The 22,667-nt window shown below is 37.5% G+C and overlaps 1 protein-coding gene across 2 annotated transcripts in view; it reads left to right on the top strand.

Moving 5' to 3' along the window:
• SPAG16 (sperm associated antigen 16) overlaps positions 1–22,667 on the top strand; it is a 1,165,801-nt gene that overhangs the window by 15,502 nt on the left and 1,127,632 nt on the right. For both annotated transcript variants that reach the window (XM_051849131.3, XM_051849135.3), the window contains exons 4-5: positions 3,397–3,515; positions 15,108–15,245. In XM_051849131.3, the coding sequence (XP_051705091.3) occupies positions 3,397–3,515; positions 15,108–15,245 (257 nt within the window). The remainder of the gene's footprint in view (positions 1–3,396; positions 3,516–15,107; positions 15,246–22,667) is intronic.

Raw genomic sequence — 22,667 nt, 5'->3', positions numbered from 1 at the left:
ATTTCCTGATGTTTCATCTGGAAGTTTCTCTTCATTTATGCTCAGATAGTGTTTTTTCTGGTATGGACCATAATCTTCAGAGACAGAATCCCAAAAGTCGTAATCTTGAATGTTAAAATTTGAAAGAACAAAATCTATTAAGCCTAAAATTGCTAATGCTCAAAATCCCCCAATTTTCCAAATATTAAAATCCCATATCTTGAAGTCCCAAAAGTTGAAATTCCCACATCTACAATTGCTGTCCAAAAAGGCTACGTAAGAGAAATAAAAAGCCAAATTCTAGGGATTCGATTAGTACATTTTCAATCCTATTTAGGAAAGCTGTCAAATTATTCAATCCAACTACTTCTGGCCCTTCAGTCATAGTGCCATGATTACCTTTACAATGCCTTCCAGAAAGGGAAATGTATTGAACATGTTCAGTGATCTTCTGTACTGATTACCTGGTGGTACCCCTAGAGTTAAAAAACATTAAATGGTGAACTATTGTTTTTTTTTTTTTTAAGATTTTATATATTTGAGAGGTAGAGTTACAGACAGTGAGAGTGAGAGATAGAAAGGTCTTCAATCTGCTGGTTCACTCCCCAAATGGCCGCAATGACTGGATCTGAGCTGATCCGAAGCCAGGAGCCAGTAGCTCCTTTTGGGTCTCCCACATGGGTGTAGGGCCCAAGTGCTTGGGCCATCTTCCACCGCTTTCCCAGGCCATAGCAGAGAGCTGGATTGGAAGAGGAGCAGCTGGGACTAGAACTGGTGCCCATGTGGGATGCCAGTGCCACAGGTGAAGGATTAACTTACTTCACCACAGGTCCAGCTCTGGTGAACTATTCTTGATGAAGGATTTGACTCTCACCAAAACTGACAGAAAAGCTAGCACCTTGGCTAATGAGTTAACACCTTCAAAATTGTTCGCTCTGTTTGCATTTTTTCCTGTCAATCATATGATTGTTCATGCCCCTATTGCATTCAGAAATTTTTGAACTCATCATTTTGTTTATATATTAAAGAATGGAAAATGCAGAACACTTTATAATCACCTATTTGGAGACTTGGTGGACTTTGTAGTAGAAAATGAATTTCAAAGATATCTCTAAATCTTAACAACAGATTTGGAATTAATACAATCAAGTGTTCTAAGCTTTTTCAAGGTGTTATTAAAATTTGTTTATTTCATTCAAGATTTAGTCAGATTGAGTTCCAGTTTGGAGCCTCTGGGGGAGAATTCACTTTTGAGCTTCATTCAGATGGTTGGAAAGAACCTGCCTCTTGAAATCATATGAGTCAAATCTCTGTTTTCCTGCTGACCGATCTGGATTAAATTATGTCCCGTCTAAATTTACATGTTGAAACCCTAACCTCCAATGTGACTTTATTCCATTCAAAACAATGAATACATTGACAGAAAATTCAGATGAGTATATCTGCTGTGAGATGAACAATGACAAAAACTTCAGTTTAAAAAATGTCATTTGTCTGCAATGGCATTCCTTCCAGCTGATGAAACTCCAGGAGTTTTTAATGAGTTAAAACCACATTGGCCTAAAGGGGAGCCATTGAAGTTACTGACTGGTTTGAAAATAAGTATGTGCAAGGTAGGATAAGTACACAAGCAATTATGTTGCTGCTGTTGTCACCAATATTGTTTCTACTAAATTTGTTGACTGCATATGAATGCATGTGGAATGGATTTTGGGATGACACAGAATGGGAAAAATTAACAGAGAATACCCACGTTAATATATAGAGAATCACAGAAGAAATTCAAAAAAGCAGCTCTTGTAGAAAATGAATGTGAACCTATTCTCAGAAGAATCATCCACTAAAAGGAAAAAACGATGCTATTCATAATGATGCAAGACATCAACATGTAGTTAATATGTCTGGATTCTGGCTGCTCTTTTGGAACATCTTAGTGCAGGTGCCTGTAATCTGTGTCTGCAATATACTTTCTGTGTGGCAGCTTTCCTCATGACTTCTTTTTTTTCCCCAGTATTTTAAATTGTCAGCATTGTATTTTTACAACTTGCTGTAATATATGTTTAATCGTCACATAATTTCCAATATTGGAGATATAAATTATACAGATTTTTAGAGAGTTCTGATTCATAAAATGTACTTTTGCAAATTTGCCTCTGGGGAAGTGCCTTATCACAGCATTGTTTTTGCAAAAAAGTGTGTGAATATGTAAAAACATCGAAACTTGCTCATCGAATGTAGAGACGTCCTTTTTGTGAATCTACATTTGTGAAAGGTAACTTTTCTGGAGATCTTGATTCTTTCTTGATTTGCATATGTGGTAGTGATCCATCGCAGTCTTTGTCAAAAGACTTAGGTTGTCCATTATGGTGATTTAGGTGAGTGCAGTATGAAGCTGCATGCACATAATCACCAACTATAGCTAAAAAAAATTTTTTTTATTTGTTTGAAAGAGTTACAGAAGAGGGAGGGAGAGAGAGAAAGAGGAAGAGAGAGAGCCTTCATCTGATGATTTGCTTCCCAAATGGCTACATGGTCAGGGCTGGTACAGGCTGAAGCCAGGAGCCAGGAGCCTCTTAAGGGTTTGTGCAGGTGCCCAAGCTCTTGGGTCATCATCCATTGGTTTCCCAGGTGCGTTAACAGGGAACTGGATTGGAAGTAGAGCAACTGGGATTCAAACCGGCACCCACATGGGATGCTGGCATTGCAGGCGGCAGCTTTACCCACTACACCATGGTGCCGGCTCCGGTTTGTTTGCTGTTAACTGTTGTGCCTGTGTAACTATTGTTAGTATACTTGAATGTTTATCCTTATAGAAATGTATATACTATTATTGCCTATTTTATTGTGTAAAGTGAACTACAAAGTATTGTGTTTTTTCTCAAATAAATCTCCTTGTGAAATGTAAATAAAAGTCTTCCAAGGAGTTTTTATTGTTTCCAGAATTGTATTTTTGAGATTTTGATCTTTTGGGATTTTTAGACTTCAGTGATTTTGGTCTTCTGGGATTCTAACTTTTAGGATTGTGTCTTTTTGGATTTTGGCTCCAACTCTACTTTGTCAATGAAATTTTCCTCTACCAACATATAAACCTAGGAGCCAAATCACACCTTCTCCCCACCACACATACATACCAGTTCTATACCTGGCTCCCCCTATCCTCAGTCTTCTGTATTTCTCTACCAGGCACTGCTATCCTGCATAGTTTTTACTTCATTACTCATTCTGTTTCCATCTATGTGACAATCAATTAAGAGGGGAAAGACTTTTTCATTGGTCTTTTATCCTTAGTGATTAAAATGGTCCCTAGCACATAAAACTTAAAAGTTGTTGACAAAATGAATAAATGAGTAGCTTCTCTGTGCTATTAATTAAAGTTTTGAAATTTTTGAAATAAATAATTGCACATTTAAATTTCAGGAGCAGAAAACAGTTCTTCCTTCAAGGCAGGCAGCACATGAGGTAATAGAAGACTTTCTCTGCAATTTTCTGATCAAAATGGGAATGACCAGAACTCTTGATTGTTTTCAGTCTGAATGGTAAGCACTTATATTTATATATATATTTATATATATATTTATGTATATATTTATATATACTATTCTAAAAATGGTAACTGCATTTAACAGGTGTTCTTTATACTGTCATAATGGCCTTTGAAATGAGTAAAGTTAGGCTAAATGAATGAAAACCTCTCCCATCTCCACCCAAGAAACCACAACGCGAATACACAATCTGGATCTCAATTGCAGGGAGATTTTTATTAAAAATATTTCCTAAATATTCAAAATTTAAGTGATTTTCAAAAAATCAAGAAAATTGAACATTTCCTGGAGGTATCTAGCAAAAATCTAATTTATGAAATATTCTCCCAATATTTTGCACAATTAAGGATATCTATTTTTGCATTTAGAAATTCTATTAGTTTCAATCTCCTAGCTTCCCCGCCATAGTCCGCATCCGAGTCTATGAAAGCTTTCACTTTCGCTTTCAATCCTAACTTCTTTCCCACAGTCCATATCCGAGTCTATGCCTAGGCTTTCAATAGCTTCTTCCGGCACCTTTTCCGTCCAGCTTTTCCCTAGGCTGTTTGCTAGTCTCTCTCTCCGATATTTTCAACTTCTTCCCGTTTCTTCCCTCCTAGGTTTCCTATCCGAGTCACGGCACCATTATGTCGCTCCCCCTCTTCGTGGAGGAACGACACTAAACCCTGCCTAGGCTTCATATCCGAGTCACGGCACCATTATGTCGCTCCCCCTCTTCATGGAGGAACGACACCAAGCCCTGCCTAGGCTTCCTATCCGAGTCACGGCACCATTATGTCGCTCCCCCTCTTCGTGGAGGAACGACACAGGACCCTGCGCTGTTCTTTCGTCTGCTCGGCCCTCCCCGGGTTTGCTGCTGGTTCTTCCCGGGTTGGCTACTGTCCCTTCCACCTCCGTGGAAGGGCGGTTCCCCCGCCACATTCCCCACTTCCGCAGGGGAGCGGCACACCGCCGGCCGGCTCTCTCGGGGGCTGCACAGGTGTTCCCTTAGATGTTCCCCTTAGATGTTCCTGGTGCATGCCGTCTCTCTCCTCCTTTATAGTCCTCCTCCACCAATCTTAACTCGGCTGCCCACATGCCGAGTACGCTGCTCTCCTCCAATCAGGAGCAGCTCCTGCAGCTTCTCAAGTTGGTGAGAGGCAGCTGGGTAGAAGCTGTTGCCTCCTCTCCCAGCGCCATATTGTGGGAGAGCAGATGCATAGAATAAGTCTTAATTCCAGTAACTTAGTCTAGTCCGAGTTGCTCCCCACATATTAGTACTACCTTGCTTATTTAGTATGTAATTGCTTATTTTTCTCTACTCATACAGCTGTTGATTCTTTTTCTATAAATAATGTTTGATTTGTAAGTGGAAATATATTTTCAAATATTATACACCAGATTTTCTTATTATAATTGAAAATTTAGATAACTGATGCTTATGAAACTGAGCATGCATGCTGTCTTAATATTCCTTTGCTAAGCAAGAATGTTACAGGCATGTTTATATTCATAAAATTCTTTAAATATTAAATTATATTCAAATTTAATAGCAATTTTATATTATAGAAAGAGGGAGAGAGATGATACATAAAAGTGTTTGTCATTTTTGAGCTAGATCATATACATGGGGTAATTTTGCAAATTTTGCTAATCTAGCTGAGATATAATTTTGTTTATTTTGATTCTCATCTACTGAGAATATACACATAAGAATAATCAGTTCCATTATTTTAAATTGTGTATCCACTGTTAATAAATTTATGAAGAGAATAATTTTTCATTCATATAGTCTAAGGAAAAAGTCAAGTTATGTGGTACAAAAATAATACTGCTTTTCTTAAATTTTGAAATAGTGTGAATGATTTTAAAAGGATTTTCATAAAAATATCCTCAATAAATAATAAAAATTTTGTGAAATTTAATTAATTTACAGTTCAAATAAAATGAAAGATTAATGTAAACAAGTTAATTTTTTGTTTTCTAGAAATGTGTAGGCTATGAAATCCTCACATTAGTTTAGTCCAGAGTTTGAAATGATTCCCTTAAAAATGTAGATCCAAATGTACCTTTGACAATTAGATAATTGTTATATTATCCTTTCAGATTTAGTAATTTAAATTGTTGTGGTGAAATTTCATTATTAGGATTTAAAAGTTTCCAGGTAGGGGCTTGTATTGTGGCATTTAAAAGTTTCCAGGTAGGGGCTTGTATTGTGGCATAGCAGGTAAAGCTGCCGCCTGCAGTGCTGGCATCCCATAAGGGCGTCACTTCACATTCTGTCCTGGCTACTCCACTTCCAATCCACTCCCTTCTAATGGCCTGTGAAAAGCAGTGGAAGATGGCCCAGGTGTTTGGAAAATGGCCCACTGCATGCAGATGAGAAACCTGGAAGAAGCTCCTGGCTCCTGGCTTCAGCCTGGCCCAGCCCTGGCTGTTGCCATCAGGGGAGTGAACTAGTGGATGGAGTATCTCTCTCTCTGTCTTTCTCCGTCTCTCCCTCTCTATAATTCTGACTTTCAGATAAATAAATAGAAGTCACCAGGTAAGTATACCTTTTAGCATTGTTTCAAAATCATGATATATAAAATGTGTCTTTTAATAAGGAGTTCGTAATGTAGTAGTTCAGATGATTATATGCTTATCCCTATCTGCTAGCTTGCAAAGAGATAGCATTGTATTGAATACTTTATTTTACCTGAGACAGTTATATTTTATCAGAAGCCTATGCCAATTCTGTATAGCATGATTATAAGAAAATTGAATATTTTATGTCATGATTTTTATTGTAAAAACAAACCACTTAAAATGTGTCATTGCTGTGATTAACTTAATCTTGCGAATGGTAACCAAACAAGATTTTTTCATTATTAGTTTGTAAAAGCAGACATACAAAATACTGCAGAAAAAGCTGATACATGTTTTTTTAGGTTTCAAACAGTAAAAGTGGTAAATTCTTTAGGTCCAGGATCAGCATACTAAGACCCTTGGACTACGTCTAGTCTGCCATTTGTTATTTTGGGGAAAACTCCGTTGGTGTTTGTAGCGCCATCACACTTAAAAAGCAGAGTTAGTCACAACAGAAACTGTGGCCCTCAAAGCTTTCATTGTTTGTTTGTTTTTGTTTTTTTTCAAATTTAAAGTACTTTTTAATTTTTCTGGCCCTGTCAAAAAGAACTTGTCAAATTCCTTGTATTTATTTTTATTATTTTTTCAGAAGAATTTATTTATTAATATATTAGATTCCCAGTGGTCACAGCAAATGTATGATAATAACTACAACACAATTCTTAGCAGTTGCTGGTTTAGTAAATGCTATTTTATGTTTATTTTAAAAGTACTTTAAGGATAGTGGTAATTTCTCTGGGGCCAAATTTAAAAAGGGGTTAAAATGGAGAGAGTAGTGTGATGAAAGAACCTGAGCATTTGTCCCCATCTCCTCTGCAGTGTGCTGGCCCTCTGGCTGTTAGGAGGTTAGGGCCGACTCACCCTCAGCACACACCATTCTTCTTTGTGCTTTCCTCTTATCGCCACCCTCTTTGTCTCACTCTGTCTCTTTTCAGCCAATAATTTTGAAAACAGGGGCTTGTTTTTCTTTTCAATTTGGAAGGGTTGGAGGGAGGGTAAGGGGGAAGTGCTACTATGTTCTAAATCTGTATATATGAAGTATATGAAAGCTGTATAACTTAAATAAAATTAAAAAAATTTAAAAAATTGCCTTTTCACTTCTTGGCTCTCTTGAGCTTCTGTGTTTTTACAATTTCCTTGACGATAAGGCAGTAATAAATGTAGTGGTAGTGTAACAAAGGTAGTGGTGCAATCATTTAAAATATTTAATTACTAACCTAATCATTCTTAATTATAGCTAAATTATAAATTAGACATATTCCTTTAATTTGAAAACAAAAATACTGCAGCTTTTAGCCAATATAATTTGGCACACTACATAATTATTCAAATATGGGCAGTATGGTTATGACTTTATGGGGGTGGTTAGATTTTTAAAGCTGGAGTTTAAAATTAAAATCATCCTTGGAAAAGCCCTCATTTTTCCAAGTATGTGTTGGAAATAATTATGATATTTTATATACAACTCTCGATGAATAATAAACAACTCTTTGTTCTTTCATCATTTAAATCTATTGTCATTTCTTCAATTAATGAGGCATTGACTTCTGATTATGTATCATGTAAGAATATTCCCCTTAATCAGAATTAAGTTAATCACATAAACGTCATGCTTCCTCTATTATGCTAACTTTTACTACATTTGAGAGATGTAAATTTCACATGTAAAGTTATCTTTATAAATTATTGCACTGTAATATCTAGACTGCCTTGTAGTTGAATGTTTAACTTAAGGTCAATATACTGTTTGCTGTATGTCAAGGTTTTAAAAATATTTATGAAGATGAAGCTTTTTCTTATCACTCAGGCATTTACCTTTTATTATTTTTATTGATAGAGCATGTTATATAATTTTACTTCTACCAGAAGCTGTATATTGCAGGTGACTACTGTCATATGTCCATTTTGTGGATAAGGAAATAGGCTTATAGAAGTTAGGGAATGTGGCTCAGCAACTGTCAACAAGTCATAGCCAGTAACTGACAGCGTAAATCCGGGCCACACTGATGTAAGAGAACAGTCTCCTAATCACAATACTGTACTGTGGAATTATACAAGGGAATGTTGAAAAGATAATACTAATAAATCTAAATTTTTATTCAGCTAGGGACTAAAAGAACTTAAGTAATAACTATTGATTTAGAGTCCAAATTGGTGCCTACTTTCTGTATAGACTTCAGAAATGATGGGGACTAAGCTCGCAGCAATACTTTATTTTTCCTATGAAGGACTCAGCTTCCTCAGTGGCAGAGTCTTGACACTACTGTGTTCCAGCATTTTCAGTTTTGGCTGTGATTAAGAGAACTCTGTCTTTGTTTTTATTTTTTTATTTAATAAATGTGAATTTACAAAGTGCAACTTTTGTATTATGTGGCCCCCCCCACAACCTCCCTCCCTCCCACGGCCCTCCCCTCTCCCACTCCCTCTCCCATCCTGCCCTTCATCGAGTTTCATTTTCAATTATCTTTATATACAGAAGATCAACTTAGTATATACTAAGCAAAGATTTCAGCAGACTGCACTCACGCAACCACACAAGGTGTAGGACATTGTTCGACTAGTAGTGTTGTTTTTAAGTTTCATAGTAAAACACATTAAGGACAGAGATCCTACGTGGGGAGCATGTACCCAGTGACTCCTGTTGATTTAACAATTGGCACTCTTATTTATGATGTCAGCAATCACCTGAGACTCTTGCTATGCGCTGTCTAGGCTATGGAAGCCCCTTGAGTTCACCAACTCTGAACTTGTTTAGTCAAGGCCATATCACAGTGGAGGTTCCTTCCTCCCTTCAGAGAAAGGCGCCTCCCTCCTTGATGGCCTGTTCCTTCTGCTGGGTCTTGTTCACCAGGATCTTTCACTTAGGTTGTTTTTGCCACTGTGTCTTGGCTTTCCATGCCTGTGAGACTCTCATGGACCTTTTAGCCAGATCTGAATGCCCCAAGGGTTGATTCTGAGGCCGGAGTGCTGTTTGGGGCATTTGCCATTCTGAGTCTGCTGTGTGTCCTGCTTCCCCCGAAGGATCATTCTCTTCCTTTTAATCCTATTCTTCATTATTTGCATACACTGGTCTTATTTGTGAAATCTCTTCGACACATACCCTATCTTTTTGATCGGTTATGAACTTATACTTATCACTTTACCAAGTGAGCTGACATTGGTACATGCCTCCTTGATAAGATTGAATTGAAATCCCCTGGCACATTTCTCCACCACTGGAGGTAAGTCCGAGTGAGCATGTGCCGACCTGTATATCTCCTCCCTCTCTTACTCCCATTCTTATATTTAACAGAGATCACTTTTCTGTTAATTTTTTTTTTTTTGACAGGCAGAGTGGACAGTGAGAGAGAGAGACAGAGAGAAAGGTCTTCCTTTGCCATTGGTTCACCCTCCAATGGCTGCTGTGGCCGGCGCGCTGCGGCTGGCGCACCGCGCTGATCCGATGGCAGGAGCCAGGAGCCAGGTGCTTTTCCTGGTCTCCCATGGGGTGCAAGGCCCAAGCACTTGGGCCATCCTCCACTGCACTCCCTGGCCACAGCAGAGAGCTGGCCTGGAAGAGGGGCAACCGGGACAGAATCCGGCGCCCCGACCGGGACTAGAACCCGGTGTGCCGGCGCTGCTAGGCGGAGGATTAGCCTAGTGAGACGCGGCGCCGGCCCACTTTTCTGTTAATTTTAAACGCCTAAGAATAATTGTGTATTGATTACAGAGTTCAACCAGTGGTATTAAGTAGAACAAACAGAGCGACTACAACAACAAAAAAATACTTAAAGGAATAAAATAGTAAGTTGTTCCTCAACAGTCTAGACAAGGGCTGATCATGTCATTGTCTCTCATAGTGTCCATTTCACTTCAATGGGTTTCCTTTGAGATGCTTGTTTAGTTGCCATCAATCAGGGAGAACATATGATATTTGTCCCTTTTGGACTGGCTTATTTCACTCAGCATGATATTTTCCAGATTCCTCCATTTTGTTGCAAATGACTGGATTTCATTTTTTTTTTATTATTGTATAGTGTTCCATAGAGTACATATCCCATAATTTCTTTAGCCAGTCATCCGTTGATGGACTTTTAGGTTGATTCCATGTCTGAGCTATTGTGAATTGAGCTGCAACAAATATTGAGGTACAAATGGCTCTTTTTTTCCCTTTAATTCCATTTGGGTAAATTCCAAGGAGTGGGGTGGCTGGGTCCTGTGGTAGTGCTATATTCAGATTTCTGAGGACTCTCCAAACTGTCTTCCATAGTGGCTTTACCAGTTTGCATTCCCACCAACAGTGGATTAGTGCCCCTTTTCCCCACGTCCTCACCAACATCTGTTGTTGGTTGATTTCTGTATGTAAACCATTCTCACCGGAGTGAGGTGAAACCTCATTGTGGTTTTGATTTGCATTTCTCTGATGGCTAGGGATCCTGAGCATTTTTTCATGCCATTTCATGGCCATTTGGATTTACTCTTTTGAAAAATGTCTGTTAAGGTCCTTGGCCCATCTTTTTATTGGGTTGTTTTTTTTTTTTTTTTTCCTGTGGTGTTTCTTGATCATTTTATAGATTCCAGTTGTTAATCCTTTTTCTGTTGTGTAGTTTGCAAATAACGTCTCCCATTCTGTTGGTTGTCTCTTCACTTTCCTGACTGTTTCTTTTGCTGTAAAGAAACTCTTCAATTTGAAGTAATCCCATTTGTTTATTTTATCTTTGATTACCTGTGCCTCTGGGGTTTTCTCCAGGAATTCTTCGCCTGTTCCAAGGTCTTGAAGGGTTTCCCCTATGCTCTCAATTAGTTTCATGGTGTTGTGGCGTATCTCTAGTTCTTTGATCCATGATGAGTGGATTTTTGTATAAGGTGTAAGGTAGGGGTCTTGCTTCATACTTTGACATGTGGACATCCAGTTTTCCCAGCACCATTTGTTGAAGAGGCTGTCCTTGTACCAGGGGTTGGTTTTAGGTCCTTTGTCGAATATGAGTTGGTTATAGATGTTTGGATTGATCTCCGGTGTTTGTGTTCTGTTCCATTGGTCTACCCATCTGTTTTTGTACCAGTACCAGGCTGTTTTGATGATAACTGCTCGTAGTATGTCTTGAATTCCGGAATTGTGATGCCTCTGGCTTTGTTTTTATTGTAAAGGATTGCTTTAGCTATTTTCTGTCTCCTGTTTCTCCATATGAATTTCAGCATCATTTTTTCTAGGTCTTTGAAGAATGACTTTGGTATTTTGGTTGGTATTGCATTGAATCTATAAATTGCTTTAGGGAGAATGAACATTTTGATGATATTGATTCTTCTAATCCATGAGCATGGCAGGTTTTTCCATTTTTTTTGTGTTGTTTTCTATTTCTTTCTTTAGTGGAGAATTCTGTCTTTGTAAAATATTTCCCTACTTCTGTTTCAAAAACCATGAAGAGAAAATTCTCATTGGCTGTTTTTCAGTATCTAGGTGACTTTGTCCCTTTAATATCCTATATTTTGGTAGTCATTCTAGAGGAAAAATAATGCTTGTTCTTCTGACACCATTTATATATTTACTAGAATTCTATCATACTATTAATCATTTGTGGTAGTGGATCTGAAACTCTTCAGATATGAAGAAAAATCTATGAAAGATCCATGCATTTGTTCTCACTGAAAGGCATGCATAACAGGGATATTAAAAATTCATTGAAATGTGTATCATGAAAAAGCTATGCATACATTTCAGAAATTTTTGGACAGAATAAACTCTTAATTCCATTTCTCCATGAATTTTTTCAAGTACCTTCATATTCCCTATTTCTGCATGATTCTAAGTAGTTATGAGCCTTATCGTAACTATTAAGAATATTGCTGTAGTTTTATTGGAAATTATTTTATTGGTAATTTTATCTTACAATAAATTTTATTTCATATTCCTAATAGTTATGATGCTCTTTTCCCCCTTAGAACACTTTTCAGCCTTACCCTAAAAGTGAAGGAACATGAGGGAAGAAATAAAAAATTATTTTATTTTATTTTTGACAGGCAGAGTTAGACAGTGAGAGAGAGAGACAGAGAGAAAGGTCTTCCTTCCATTGGTTCACTCCCCTAATGGCTGCTACGACCGGTGTGCTGCACCGATCCAAAGCCAGGAGCCAGGTGCTTCTTCCTGGTCTCCCATGCGGGTACAGGGCCCAAGCACTTGGGCCATCCTCCACTACCTTCCCTGGCCACAGCAGAGAGCTGGACTGGAAGAGGAGCAACTGGGACAGAATCCGGTGCCCCAACTGGGACTAGAACCCGGGTTGCCAGCACTGCAGGCAGAGGATTAGCCTAGTGAGCTGCAGCGCTGGCCTCTTTATTTATTTTTTTTTAAAGATTTATTTATTTGTTTGAAAGTCAGAGTTACACACAGAGAGAAGGAGAGGCAGAGAAAGAGAGGTCTTCCATCTGCTGGTTCATTTCCCAGTTGGCTGCGATGGCAAGAGTTGCACTGATCTGAAGCCAGGAACCAGGAGCTTCTTCTGGGTCTTTCATGTGGGTGCAGGGGCTCAAGGACTTGGGCCATCTTCTACTGCTTTCCCAGGCTATGGCAGAGGGCTGGATGGGAAGTGAAGCAGCTGGAACTTGAATTGGCGCCCATATGGCACTGAAGGCAGCAGCTTTACCCCGTAAGCCACAGCGCCGGCCCCCAGGGTTTTTCTTTAAAGCAAGACATACAGAATTGCCACAAAACTGAAAAAAAAAAAAAACACCCAAAAAACAAAACAAAACAAAACAAACAAAAAATAAAACTTTATGTGAAAGAATGTGTTACTGAGGAAAGTTATATTTCTGAAGTTTGTAGATTAAGATGTCCAATTATTTACAGTCTTAACTAAATTTAAAGGTATCTGATAATTTTATGGCAGAAGTTTTGCATGATTAATAATTGGTTGTTGAAGACCTAGGTAGATATGATAAAATACATGTGAATATTATGCTTGATTTGTTCTTCCTTTACCACATGGTATATTCCTTATACGGTATTTAATTTAAAGAAAACTACTAAATACTTACTTTCCTTATACATATAATTTCTTTAGTGTTTTTTTGTTTCCTGCCTTTGTGAAAACAAGTTGCTGAACACCAGTTTTATGATCAGAAAAGTTTCAAGGTCCAATACATCAATCAATCCCTATGTGTTCTGTTTGAGAAGTCTAAATGACATTCCAAATATAGATAAAATACTTATGATTTATTAGCTGTCCATTTGCTATTTTATAAATAGTGGCAAATATTACATTATATTCTAATATTCTTCAGAATACTTCATACAAACCCTCTTGATGCTTTAATATCAGATAAGAAAAAATACAAAAATATGAGTATTAATATGTGACCTATTTATAATATGACTTGCCATAGGAAAATGGTAATTTCAACATTTATAACTAATATAAATGATACATAGCACATCTACAGCAAGCTTGGTAAGGGTTTCTTCATTAATCACTATCACTTGAAATGTTTATCTGTGCTTAAATTGCTTTTCAGTTTTATTGATTGCTATACACAGTGATTAAAGCTGTAATTATTTATAATTTATAAAGGATCCTCTAATGTTCTATTTTACTGAGAAAATCCAAGTTCCATTGTTCCTGCCTCCCTTTTATTAACCTTCTGCCTCTGTCCCTGGGCATTTCCTTCTCTGCCATCACACTTGCTGAACCACACAGGCTGTTGTCTCTTTTTGTCTACTGCCTCTCAGCTCCTTTTCCCTACTCAAAGACATTGCTCCTGTAACTTCCCTGTCTTTCCTACATATTGATTCTTCCTCTCTCTTCTGGATCATTCCTGTAAGCATACAGTTGTACTAGAATATCTCACAAGTACTAAAGGAGACACCCCTCTTCTACTCCACATCCTCTCCTAAGTGCATCTTGGTTTTCTAAACTCTGTGGCGTATTTCCTTGTAAGCCACCCTCCTAACTCTGTGGTTTGGTTTTTATCCCCATGATGCTACTGAAACTTTTTCAGTAACTTTCACAATTGCAAAATTCACTGACTGATTCCCAGAACTCCGTTTCACAGTCCTGGCAGCATTTGTCACTGTTGGTTATTTCTGCCTTCTTAGAACACTTTCGTCCCTTGGCCCCTGGGCCATCTACTCTTATTTTCCCACGACGTTACTCTTCTTAATCTTTTTTAGTTCTGTTTCTGTTTTTACACCAACTTTGAAATGGTGTAGTGCTTTATGACTCTGTCCTCTAATTTCATCTTTATATAACTTTTTTCATCTTTATAAAATTTATCTTTATATTCTCTGCCTTGCTTGGTCTCTGGTGACTTTATTTTTCATTTTTACTTTTTAAAGACTTATTTATTTATTTGAGAGGTAGAGTTTACACTCAAAGGGAGAGACAGGGAGAAAGGTCTTCTATCCACCAGTTAACTCCCGAAATGACTCCAACGTCCAGAGTTGGGCTGATCTGAAACCAGGAGCCAGGATCTTCTTCTAGGTCTCTCATATGGTAGCAGGGGCCCAAGCACTTGTTCTGTCCTCTGCTGCTTTCCCAGGCACAATAGCAGGGAGCTGGATCATAAGTGGAACACCTGGGACATGAGACAACAGCCATATGGGATGCTGGTGTTGCAGGCGATGGCTTTACCTGCTATGCTACATGGCTGACTGCTCCATTTCTCTTGTTCTTTCTTATTTTACTTCACTGAGCTTATCACCATCCCCACCAGAATGTAAAATTGATGAGATAGGAACTTAGTTTTGTCAATGTTACCAGTGTCTGGAAAAATGCTTGAAATGTAAATGTCTATTATATTTTATATACAATGATGTTATCAGTGCCTAGCGATTCATTAATATTTTATATACAATTTATTGAGAATGATTACACTTAAATTTATAAATGTGATATAGAAACTAAATACTGTAAAATTGCCCAAGTCTTAACCTTTTGAACTGTAGATGAATTAAGCCAATTTGGTAGAAAGAAGTGATATAAAACTGTTTGTTCTGTTTTATCCTAGGTATGAGTTAATACAGAAGGGAGTAACTGAACTTAGAGCTTCTGGGAATGTTCCAGACGTCTACAGCCAGATTATGCTTTTAGAAAACGAGAACAAAAATTTAAAGAAAGACCTGAAGTACTACAAACAGGCAGCTGAGTATGCTATTTTTAAACAATTGTTTTTATTTTAGACTGAGTAAAAATGAAGTTGAATGAGGCTTATATGTATAATGTACCAGAAACTTAATTCTGGGGGGCTGAATTTTATTTAAGTTCCAGTAGTAAAGAATGTAAATAGCTTTACCAGCAAATTACCTGATTAACTGATGAGAACTCTGAAAGCTGCAACTCATCATCAAGAGTGGAACACAGGAGGTTCTGAAGGAAGGGGTTAATTTGTTATAAAACAGTCACTTCTTTATCTGTTTATTAATCTTTGCATGATTTGTGAAGTTTTATCCTGTGATGATGAACTAATTTCCAAGATAATAACAAAATTACAGAAAGCAGTAGAGGAATTTTAGTATTTGAAAATTCCCCAAAAGGAATAATGTAAATGATGGACTTTGGGGAAACGAATATAAGCCAGGGGCAGCTACTGCTGCCATTTGATTGAATTTTGCTTTGGACTTTTTCTCAATGCATGTTTATCTCCATACTTCATAGCAGCCTTTAAATGAAATCTATAGTAATGCCTCATGTAACTTTTTCCTTTAACTTAGTTTTTCATTCAATAACATGACAAGCATTTTTATAAAGTACATTTTATTCTAAAGATTTCAAAAATATATCTGAAAGGAAACTTGTTTTGTGAACGTTGGTATGAATTTATATACACAGAAGAAACTTAGAAGCCAAATCTCTCTACATCTTCTTTCTTTCTAAAACTAATAGATGACTTTGAACTTTTGATGGACAATTTCTGTAAACAACCAGTGTTATTCTGGCAAATAAATATGTGAATGGGTTGATTTGGGGTATATCTACTCATCTGAGACAGTGTTACGTGGAGAAACCAATGCTTAGATGTGGAAGACAGTTCATGTAAGATCTGGTAATTTTGCATTACCTAAAATGTTACTTAGAATGTTTACATGGCAGTGTATGATGAGCTACAGGAATTATGTTATTGGATCCAGTGCTCTCTACTCTTGGTCTGCTTCTCAGAAGTGGCTTGTTCTCTTTGCCCTGATGCGTACTGTAAGATTGTGTAGAAGCCCGATAGAAGCACTTGGAATTTGATAAAACAAATTTTTCACAGTACTTTCTGCATATACTGTTTCAGTTCCTGATTTCCTTTGAATTTTTGACTGAGTTTGCCAGTTTCATTTTGACTAGATACAGTATTTTATGAAATAAATTTTATCTAAGTAACATTAATTATTGTTGATTATTGGATGTTAACATTAATTACTATAATCAAAATTATATCAACTATCATCTATTAAAATAGGTATCACTGAAATGAAATATTTGTTTATTAAAATATCAGACTATAGTTTTAAATTCATTAGTTTATGGTTACCTCTCAAATTTTATTTCATTCAATATAATTTAAAATTTAACAAATTAGAAAATAAAATATTTATTTGCCTTAATCTACCTGACATGAGAACTTTGAAGGAAAACTCCTTGACACATGATAGGTGTGTAATATTTATTTTATAGAATGAATATTAAGCATGGCGTACTGTCACAACGCCTTTTGGTGAAGTACATGCTGTAACCTAATTCTTCTGATTCATTCTCAGGAAATGGAGAATGAAATTTTGTAAAGTTTCACAAACTACATTTGTCATGCTAACTGTTTACTCCAAATTATAATATTTCATCACCCATGTTTCTCAAGTTTCTAGTAGAATCGGTTTTAAATATGAGGTTCCTTCTGTAAGTTAACCTAATGTTTATCTTCTAAGGTTAGGGTATTTCTTAAGGCAAGATAATTATGGATATAAAATACTGTAAAAATAGTTAATATGCAAAAACTCAGATTATAAGTATTTTGTTATCTGTGATTATGTGGGGAGCAATCCGGACTAGACTAAGTTACTCGAATTAGGACTTATTCTATGCATCTGCTCTCCCACAATATGGCGCTGGGAGAGAAGTAAACAGCTTCCGCACAGCTGCCTCCAGTTCAACCAATTAACTGTAGGACTTGCTCCTGATTGGAGAGCAGCGTACTCGGCGTGTGGGCAGCCGAGTTGGGATTGGCGGAGGAGGACTATAAAGGAGGAGAGAAACGGCATGCACCAGGAACATCTATGGGGAACATCTAAGGGAACCCGTGCAGCCCCCGAGAAGAGCCGGCCGGCGGTGTGCCGCTCCCCTGCGGAAGTGGGGAATGCGGCCAGGGGGAACTGCCCTTCCACGGAGGTGGAAGGGATAGTAGCCAACCCGGGAAGAACCAGCAGCAAACCCGGGGAGGGCCGAGCAGACGAAAGAACAGCGCAGGGTCCTGTGTCGTTCCTCCACGAAGAGGGGGAGCGACATAATGGTGCCGTGACTCGGATAGGAAGCCTAGGCAGGGCTTAGTGTCGTTCCTCCATGAAGAGGGGGAGCGACAGATTATACTTGTAGCATTTAATAATGTATCTAGAAAATTCAGGCAAATTGACAGTAAAATTAATATTTATTTGGAGGAGAGTTGCTGTGGGAAAGTGTACTGAACTTAAAGTTCAGATACATGACTTCCAATATTCTGCCATTTATTAACTCAATTTTCTTATTGTTTAACTGGGAGTAATTATATGTAATGTTATTAACTCCTAGGGAGTGATGTGATAATTAAATGAGACAATCTATGTGAAAGAGCTGTATAAATCCTAAAGTAGTTTGAAATGTCAGTTATTCTTAATAACTCTAAAGGCTGTCATTCCTGAGTTTTATTAAAAAATCATCACTTCATTAACATTGTTGAAATTCACTGATGAAGCATATAGAAAGAAGTGTAAGTGGAAAATATTTTATGCTAAAGTATCATTTGAACTGCTATAATTAAGTCAAGGCATTGTCTTTTTATCTGTTGTAAGCATTGTCAAATTTTGAACAATACCACTTTTGTCTGTACTTTCTATGAATGTAGATTATCTTCTGCAGTAGAAAGTTTAGCAAATAATTGATGAGAAATTGATGAGACTTGATAAGAAAAATCGATGAGAAAATTTCCTTAGAGCTCTTTTAAAGGAGAAAGTATATTATTGCAAATATCTGTGATTAGATTGAAGAAAAATTATTTTACATATTGAGTATTGGAGATGAATTATATAATAGGTTGCATCTTTCTTGGAAAGGGAGAACATAAAATTTTAATTTTATATTTAAATGTTAAACAATTATTTTAAATGGAGAAATCTGCTATTTAAGTGACTTCCTGCACATTTGCCCAGAATTGGTCATTGAATGATGAATAGAAAAATCCCTGGAAATTATAATAACTTTCAGTTAAGAGACTATTTCATAAACCTTGTCTATCTTGGTAGTCGACATGTCTATATGTACACTTTGGTCTGAAGTCCATAAATTGCTACTATGCAATTTATTAATTAGGAACTTGTTTGTCTTGTATACTGGTGCTTTTAGAAATCACCCAGTTTTTATATTTGCATCATCTACAGTCCAAGGGGACACAAAGTGGTAAACTTTGTACTCTAATTTTTGGTGATTTGCCTTTCATGTACTGTAAGTGACCTTCTCAGACGATGAAGAAATCTTTGCTGTCCAATTAGCAATCTTTGTCCTTCTGTACATTTGTCCTATTTTTTCATTCCTACCATCCTTCAGATCTGTGACAGCATGTTGTTCTGCCCCTCCTTCCATCTTATCGACAGACTCCCTTCCTTCTTCTTGCCTCTACCCTAGTGACCATCTCCAGGTCCAATAAGAATAATGGTATACACACGCACACACACAAACGACATGTTTTAGGTGGTGTTAAGTGCTATGAAGAAGAAAACTGGGTAAAAAGACAGATAATGGAGTGATGTTTTATATAGAGTGATGGGGAAGTCCTCCGCTATTGAAGAGACTGAGGCTAGAATGCCATACTTGGGAAAATGGAATTCCAGGCATAGGCGAAATGAAGTATAAAGAGCTTATGGAAGGGATGGGTTGGCCCATTTGAGGATTAGCATGAAGGCGTTAGTGACAGCAACAGAGGGTTAGTGGTAGAGGCCCTTTGTTAGAACTTTAGAACTTTTTTTTCTCTGAGAGCTGTGCAAAGTTGAAAGGAATTTTTTTTTAACTTTTATTTAATGAATATAGATTTCTAAAGTACAGCTTATGGATTACAATGGCTTCCCCCCCCCCCATAACGTCGCTCCCACCTGCAACCCTCCCCTTTCCCACTCCCTCTCCCCTTCCATTCACATCAAGATTCATTTTCATTTCTCTTTATATACAGAAGATCAGTTTAGCATACATTAAGTAAAGATTTCAACAGTTTACTCCCACACAGAAACATAAAGTGAAAAATACTGTTTGAGTACTAGTTATAGCATTAAATCTCAATGTACAGCACACTAAGGACAAAGATCCTACATGAGGAGTAAGTGCACAGTGACTCCTGTTGTTGACTTAACAATTTGAGACTCTTGTTTATGGCATCAGTAATCACCCTAGGCTCTTGTCATGAGCTGCCAAGGCTATGGAAGCCCCCTGAGTTCACTGACTCTGATCATTTTTAGACAAGGCCATGGTCAAAGTGGAAGTTCTCTCCTCCCTTCAGAGAAAGGTACCTCCTTCTTTGATGACACATTCTTTCCACTGGGATCTCACTCGAGGAGATCTTTCATTTAGGTTTTTTTTTTTTCCCCCCAGAGTGTCTTGGCTTTCCATGCCTGAAATACTCTCATGGGCTTTTTAGCTGGATCCGCATGCCTTAAGGGCTGATTCTGAGGCCAGAATGCTGTTTAGGTCACCTGCCATTCTATGGGTCTGCTGTGTATCTCACTTCCCATGTTGGATCATTCTCTCCCTTTTTTATTCTATCAGCTAGTATTTGCAGACACTATTCTTGTTTATGTGGTCCCTTTGGTTCTTAGTGGTTCTTAGTCCTATCATTATGATCAATTGTGAACAGAAATTGATCACTGGGACTAGTGAGATGGCATTGGTACAGCCACCTTGATGGGATTGAATTGGAATCCCCTGGTATGTTTCTAACTCTACCGTTTGAGGTAAGTCAGCTTGAGCATGTCCCTGTTAGGAATTTGGAAAACATTATGCTGAGTGAAATAAGCCAATCCCAAAGGGACAAATACCACTTGTTCTCCTTGATAGGTGACAACTAACTGAGCACCAAAAAGGAAACCTGTTAAAGTGAAATGAACACTATGAGAAACGGTGACTTGATCAGCCCTCACCCTGACTGTTGATGAGCAACTTGATATGTTATCCCTCTTAGTATTTTTTTTTGTTTGTTCTACTTAATACTTTTGGTTGAATACTGTAATCAATACACAATTATTCTTAAGTGCTGAAACTTAACTGAAAAGTGATCACTGTTAAATATAAGAGTGGCTTAAGAGAGGGAAGAGATGTGCAATTCGGGACATGCTCAAGCTGAAAGGAAATTTTAAGCAAAAGGGTAATGTCAGCTGGTTTCTGCATGTTAAATAGACATGGTGGAAACTATGTATTCTAGAAAACATTTACAGGCTGAATTATTTGGTTAACTTTATGGTAATAATGAAGTGAAACCAGCTCCTTATGGGACAATTAAGTTATTACAAGAACAACATCTGCTGTTATCTACTCTGTATTATTAACCCCCCTAAAACTTTGGTTCAGAACAGACAATTGATCAGGTATTGTGGCTAAGGAAACACGAGTACATGATACTTTGTCTTTTGTTATATATAAGAATGTAATTATCACTCAGATTCCTCATATGCAAATGTAGTAATATTATCTTTGTTTAGCACAGTATCTGAAATCTGGTTCGTTCTCAAAATAATTAAATCACCATACTGTATTAGAACATTCTTTATTCTCTTTCACAATAGTATAGTTTGTGACTGTGTATGCTTCTTAAGAGTCCCATAAACTTGATGAAGGCAAAGGTTATGCTTATTTTGTTCCTCATAGTATAATAAACACAGTGCCTTTTACTTTGACAGAGGCTGAGTGGACAGAATATTCACTTTCAAAAACACTTTTTTTTTTTTTTTTTGGCAGGCAGAGTGGACAATGAGAGAGAGAGACAGAGAGAAAGGTCTTCCTTTTCCATTGGTTCACCCCGTAATGCCCCTGCGGCCAGCGCGCTGTGGCCAGTGCACCGCGCTGATCTGAAGCCAGGAGCCAGGTGCTTCTCCTGGTCTCCCATGGGGTGCAGGGCCCAAGCACTTGGGCCATCCTCCACTGCACTCCCAGGCCGCAGCAGGGAGCTGGACAGGAGGAGGAGCGACCGGGACTAGAACCCAGTGTGCCGGCGCCACAGGCGGAGGTTTAGCCTATTGAGCTGCGGTGCTGGCCTCAAATACACTTTTAATATACAGCAGTGGAACAGAAAATGAATAGGAATGGATTTAAAATTTTGGGCATCAAAATAAACCTATCTTTTAATTTATCCACAAACTTATTGAGGTCCCCTTAAAGACTTACAAGTAAATTTACATATATGGCAGTTGATCTTTGACAATGGGTGCCAAAAACACAAACGAGGCAAGACTAATCTCAAGAATTAGGGTTGGGAAAGTTGGACATCACATGCAAAAGAATGTAATTAGATATTTATAACATGCAAAAATCAACTTAAAATGGATTAAAGACAAACTCTTATATAAACTGTAAAACTCTTGGAAGAAACTTGGGAAAAAGCTTCATGGCATTGATTCTGGCAGTTAGTTCACGAATATCATACCAAAAGCACAGGCACTGCAAACAAATGTGACTATATCCAATTCAGAAGTGTCTGCATGGTAAATAAAATGAAAAGGCAACGTACAAAATATGATGAAAAATTTACATCATGCTGATAAAACAGAATACATAAGGAACTCTTATAAAGAATAGTTAAAAATTAACTGTCCAATTATAAAATTGGCTAAACATTTGAATAAGTATTTCACCAAGGAAAACATACAAATAGCCAGTAGATATATGGAAATAGTGCTGAATGTCATTAATTGTCAGGGAAATCCAGATCAAACAAATGAGATATTCTCAGGATGGTCCTTATCAATAAAACAAAATATGACAATTGTTGAGATTGTAGAGTGATCGGATAGCTTGCATACTGTTAGTGGAGATGTAAAATGGTGCAGCTGCTATGGAAAACAATAGGGATGTTCCTCAAAAAATTAAAAATAGAACTATTATATGATCTAGCAATCCAACTTCATGATTTTTACCCCCAAAATTGAAATCAGAATCTCAAGGAGATAGTAGCATTCTTATATTCATTGCATTTTTTTATAGCAGGTCATGTGTGAAAACAGTATACATGTCCAACAGCAGATGAATGAGTAATTCTGCAATAGGCCCCAACACAGTGCACCTTGAGTACATTATGCAAGTGAAGTAAGCCAGTCATAGAAGGATGAGTACTGTAGGTTTTTACTTCTTCAAGGCATCTAAA

This window comes from Oryctolagus cuniculus, chromosome 3 (genome assembly GCF_051225735.1).
Source record: "Oryctolagus cuniculus isolate XC-2025 breed Fujian yellow rabbit chromosome 3, ASM5122573v1, whole genome shotgun sequence".
Lineage (NCBI taxonomy): Eukaryota > Metazoa > Chordata > Mammalia > Lagomorpha > Leporidae > Oryctolagus > Oryctolagus cuniculus.
The sequence above is the reverse complement of the archived record's forward strand: the minus strand, read 5'-3'. Positions and strand labels throughout refer to the sequence as shown.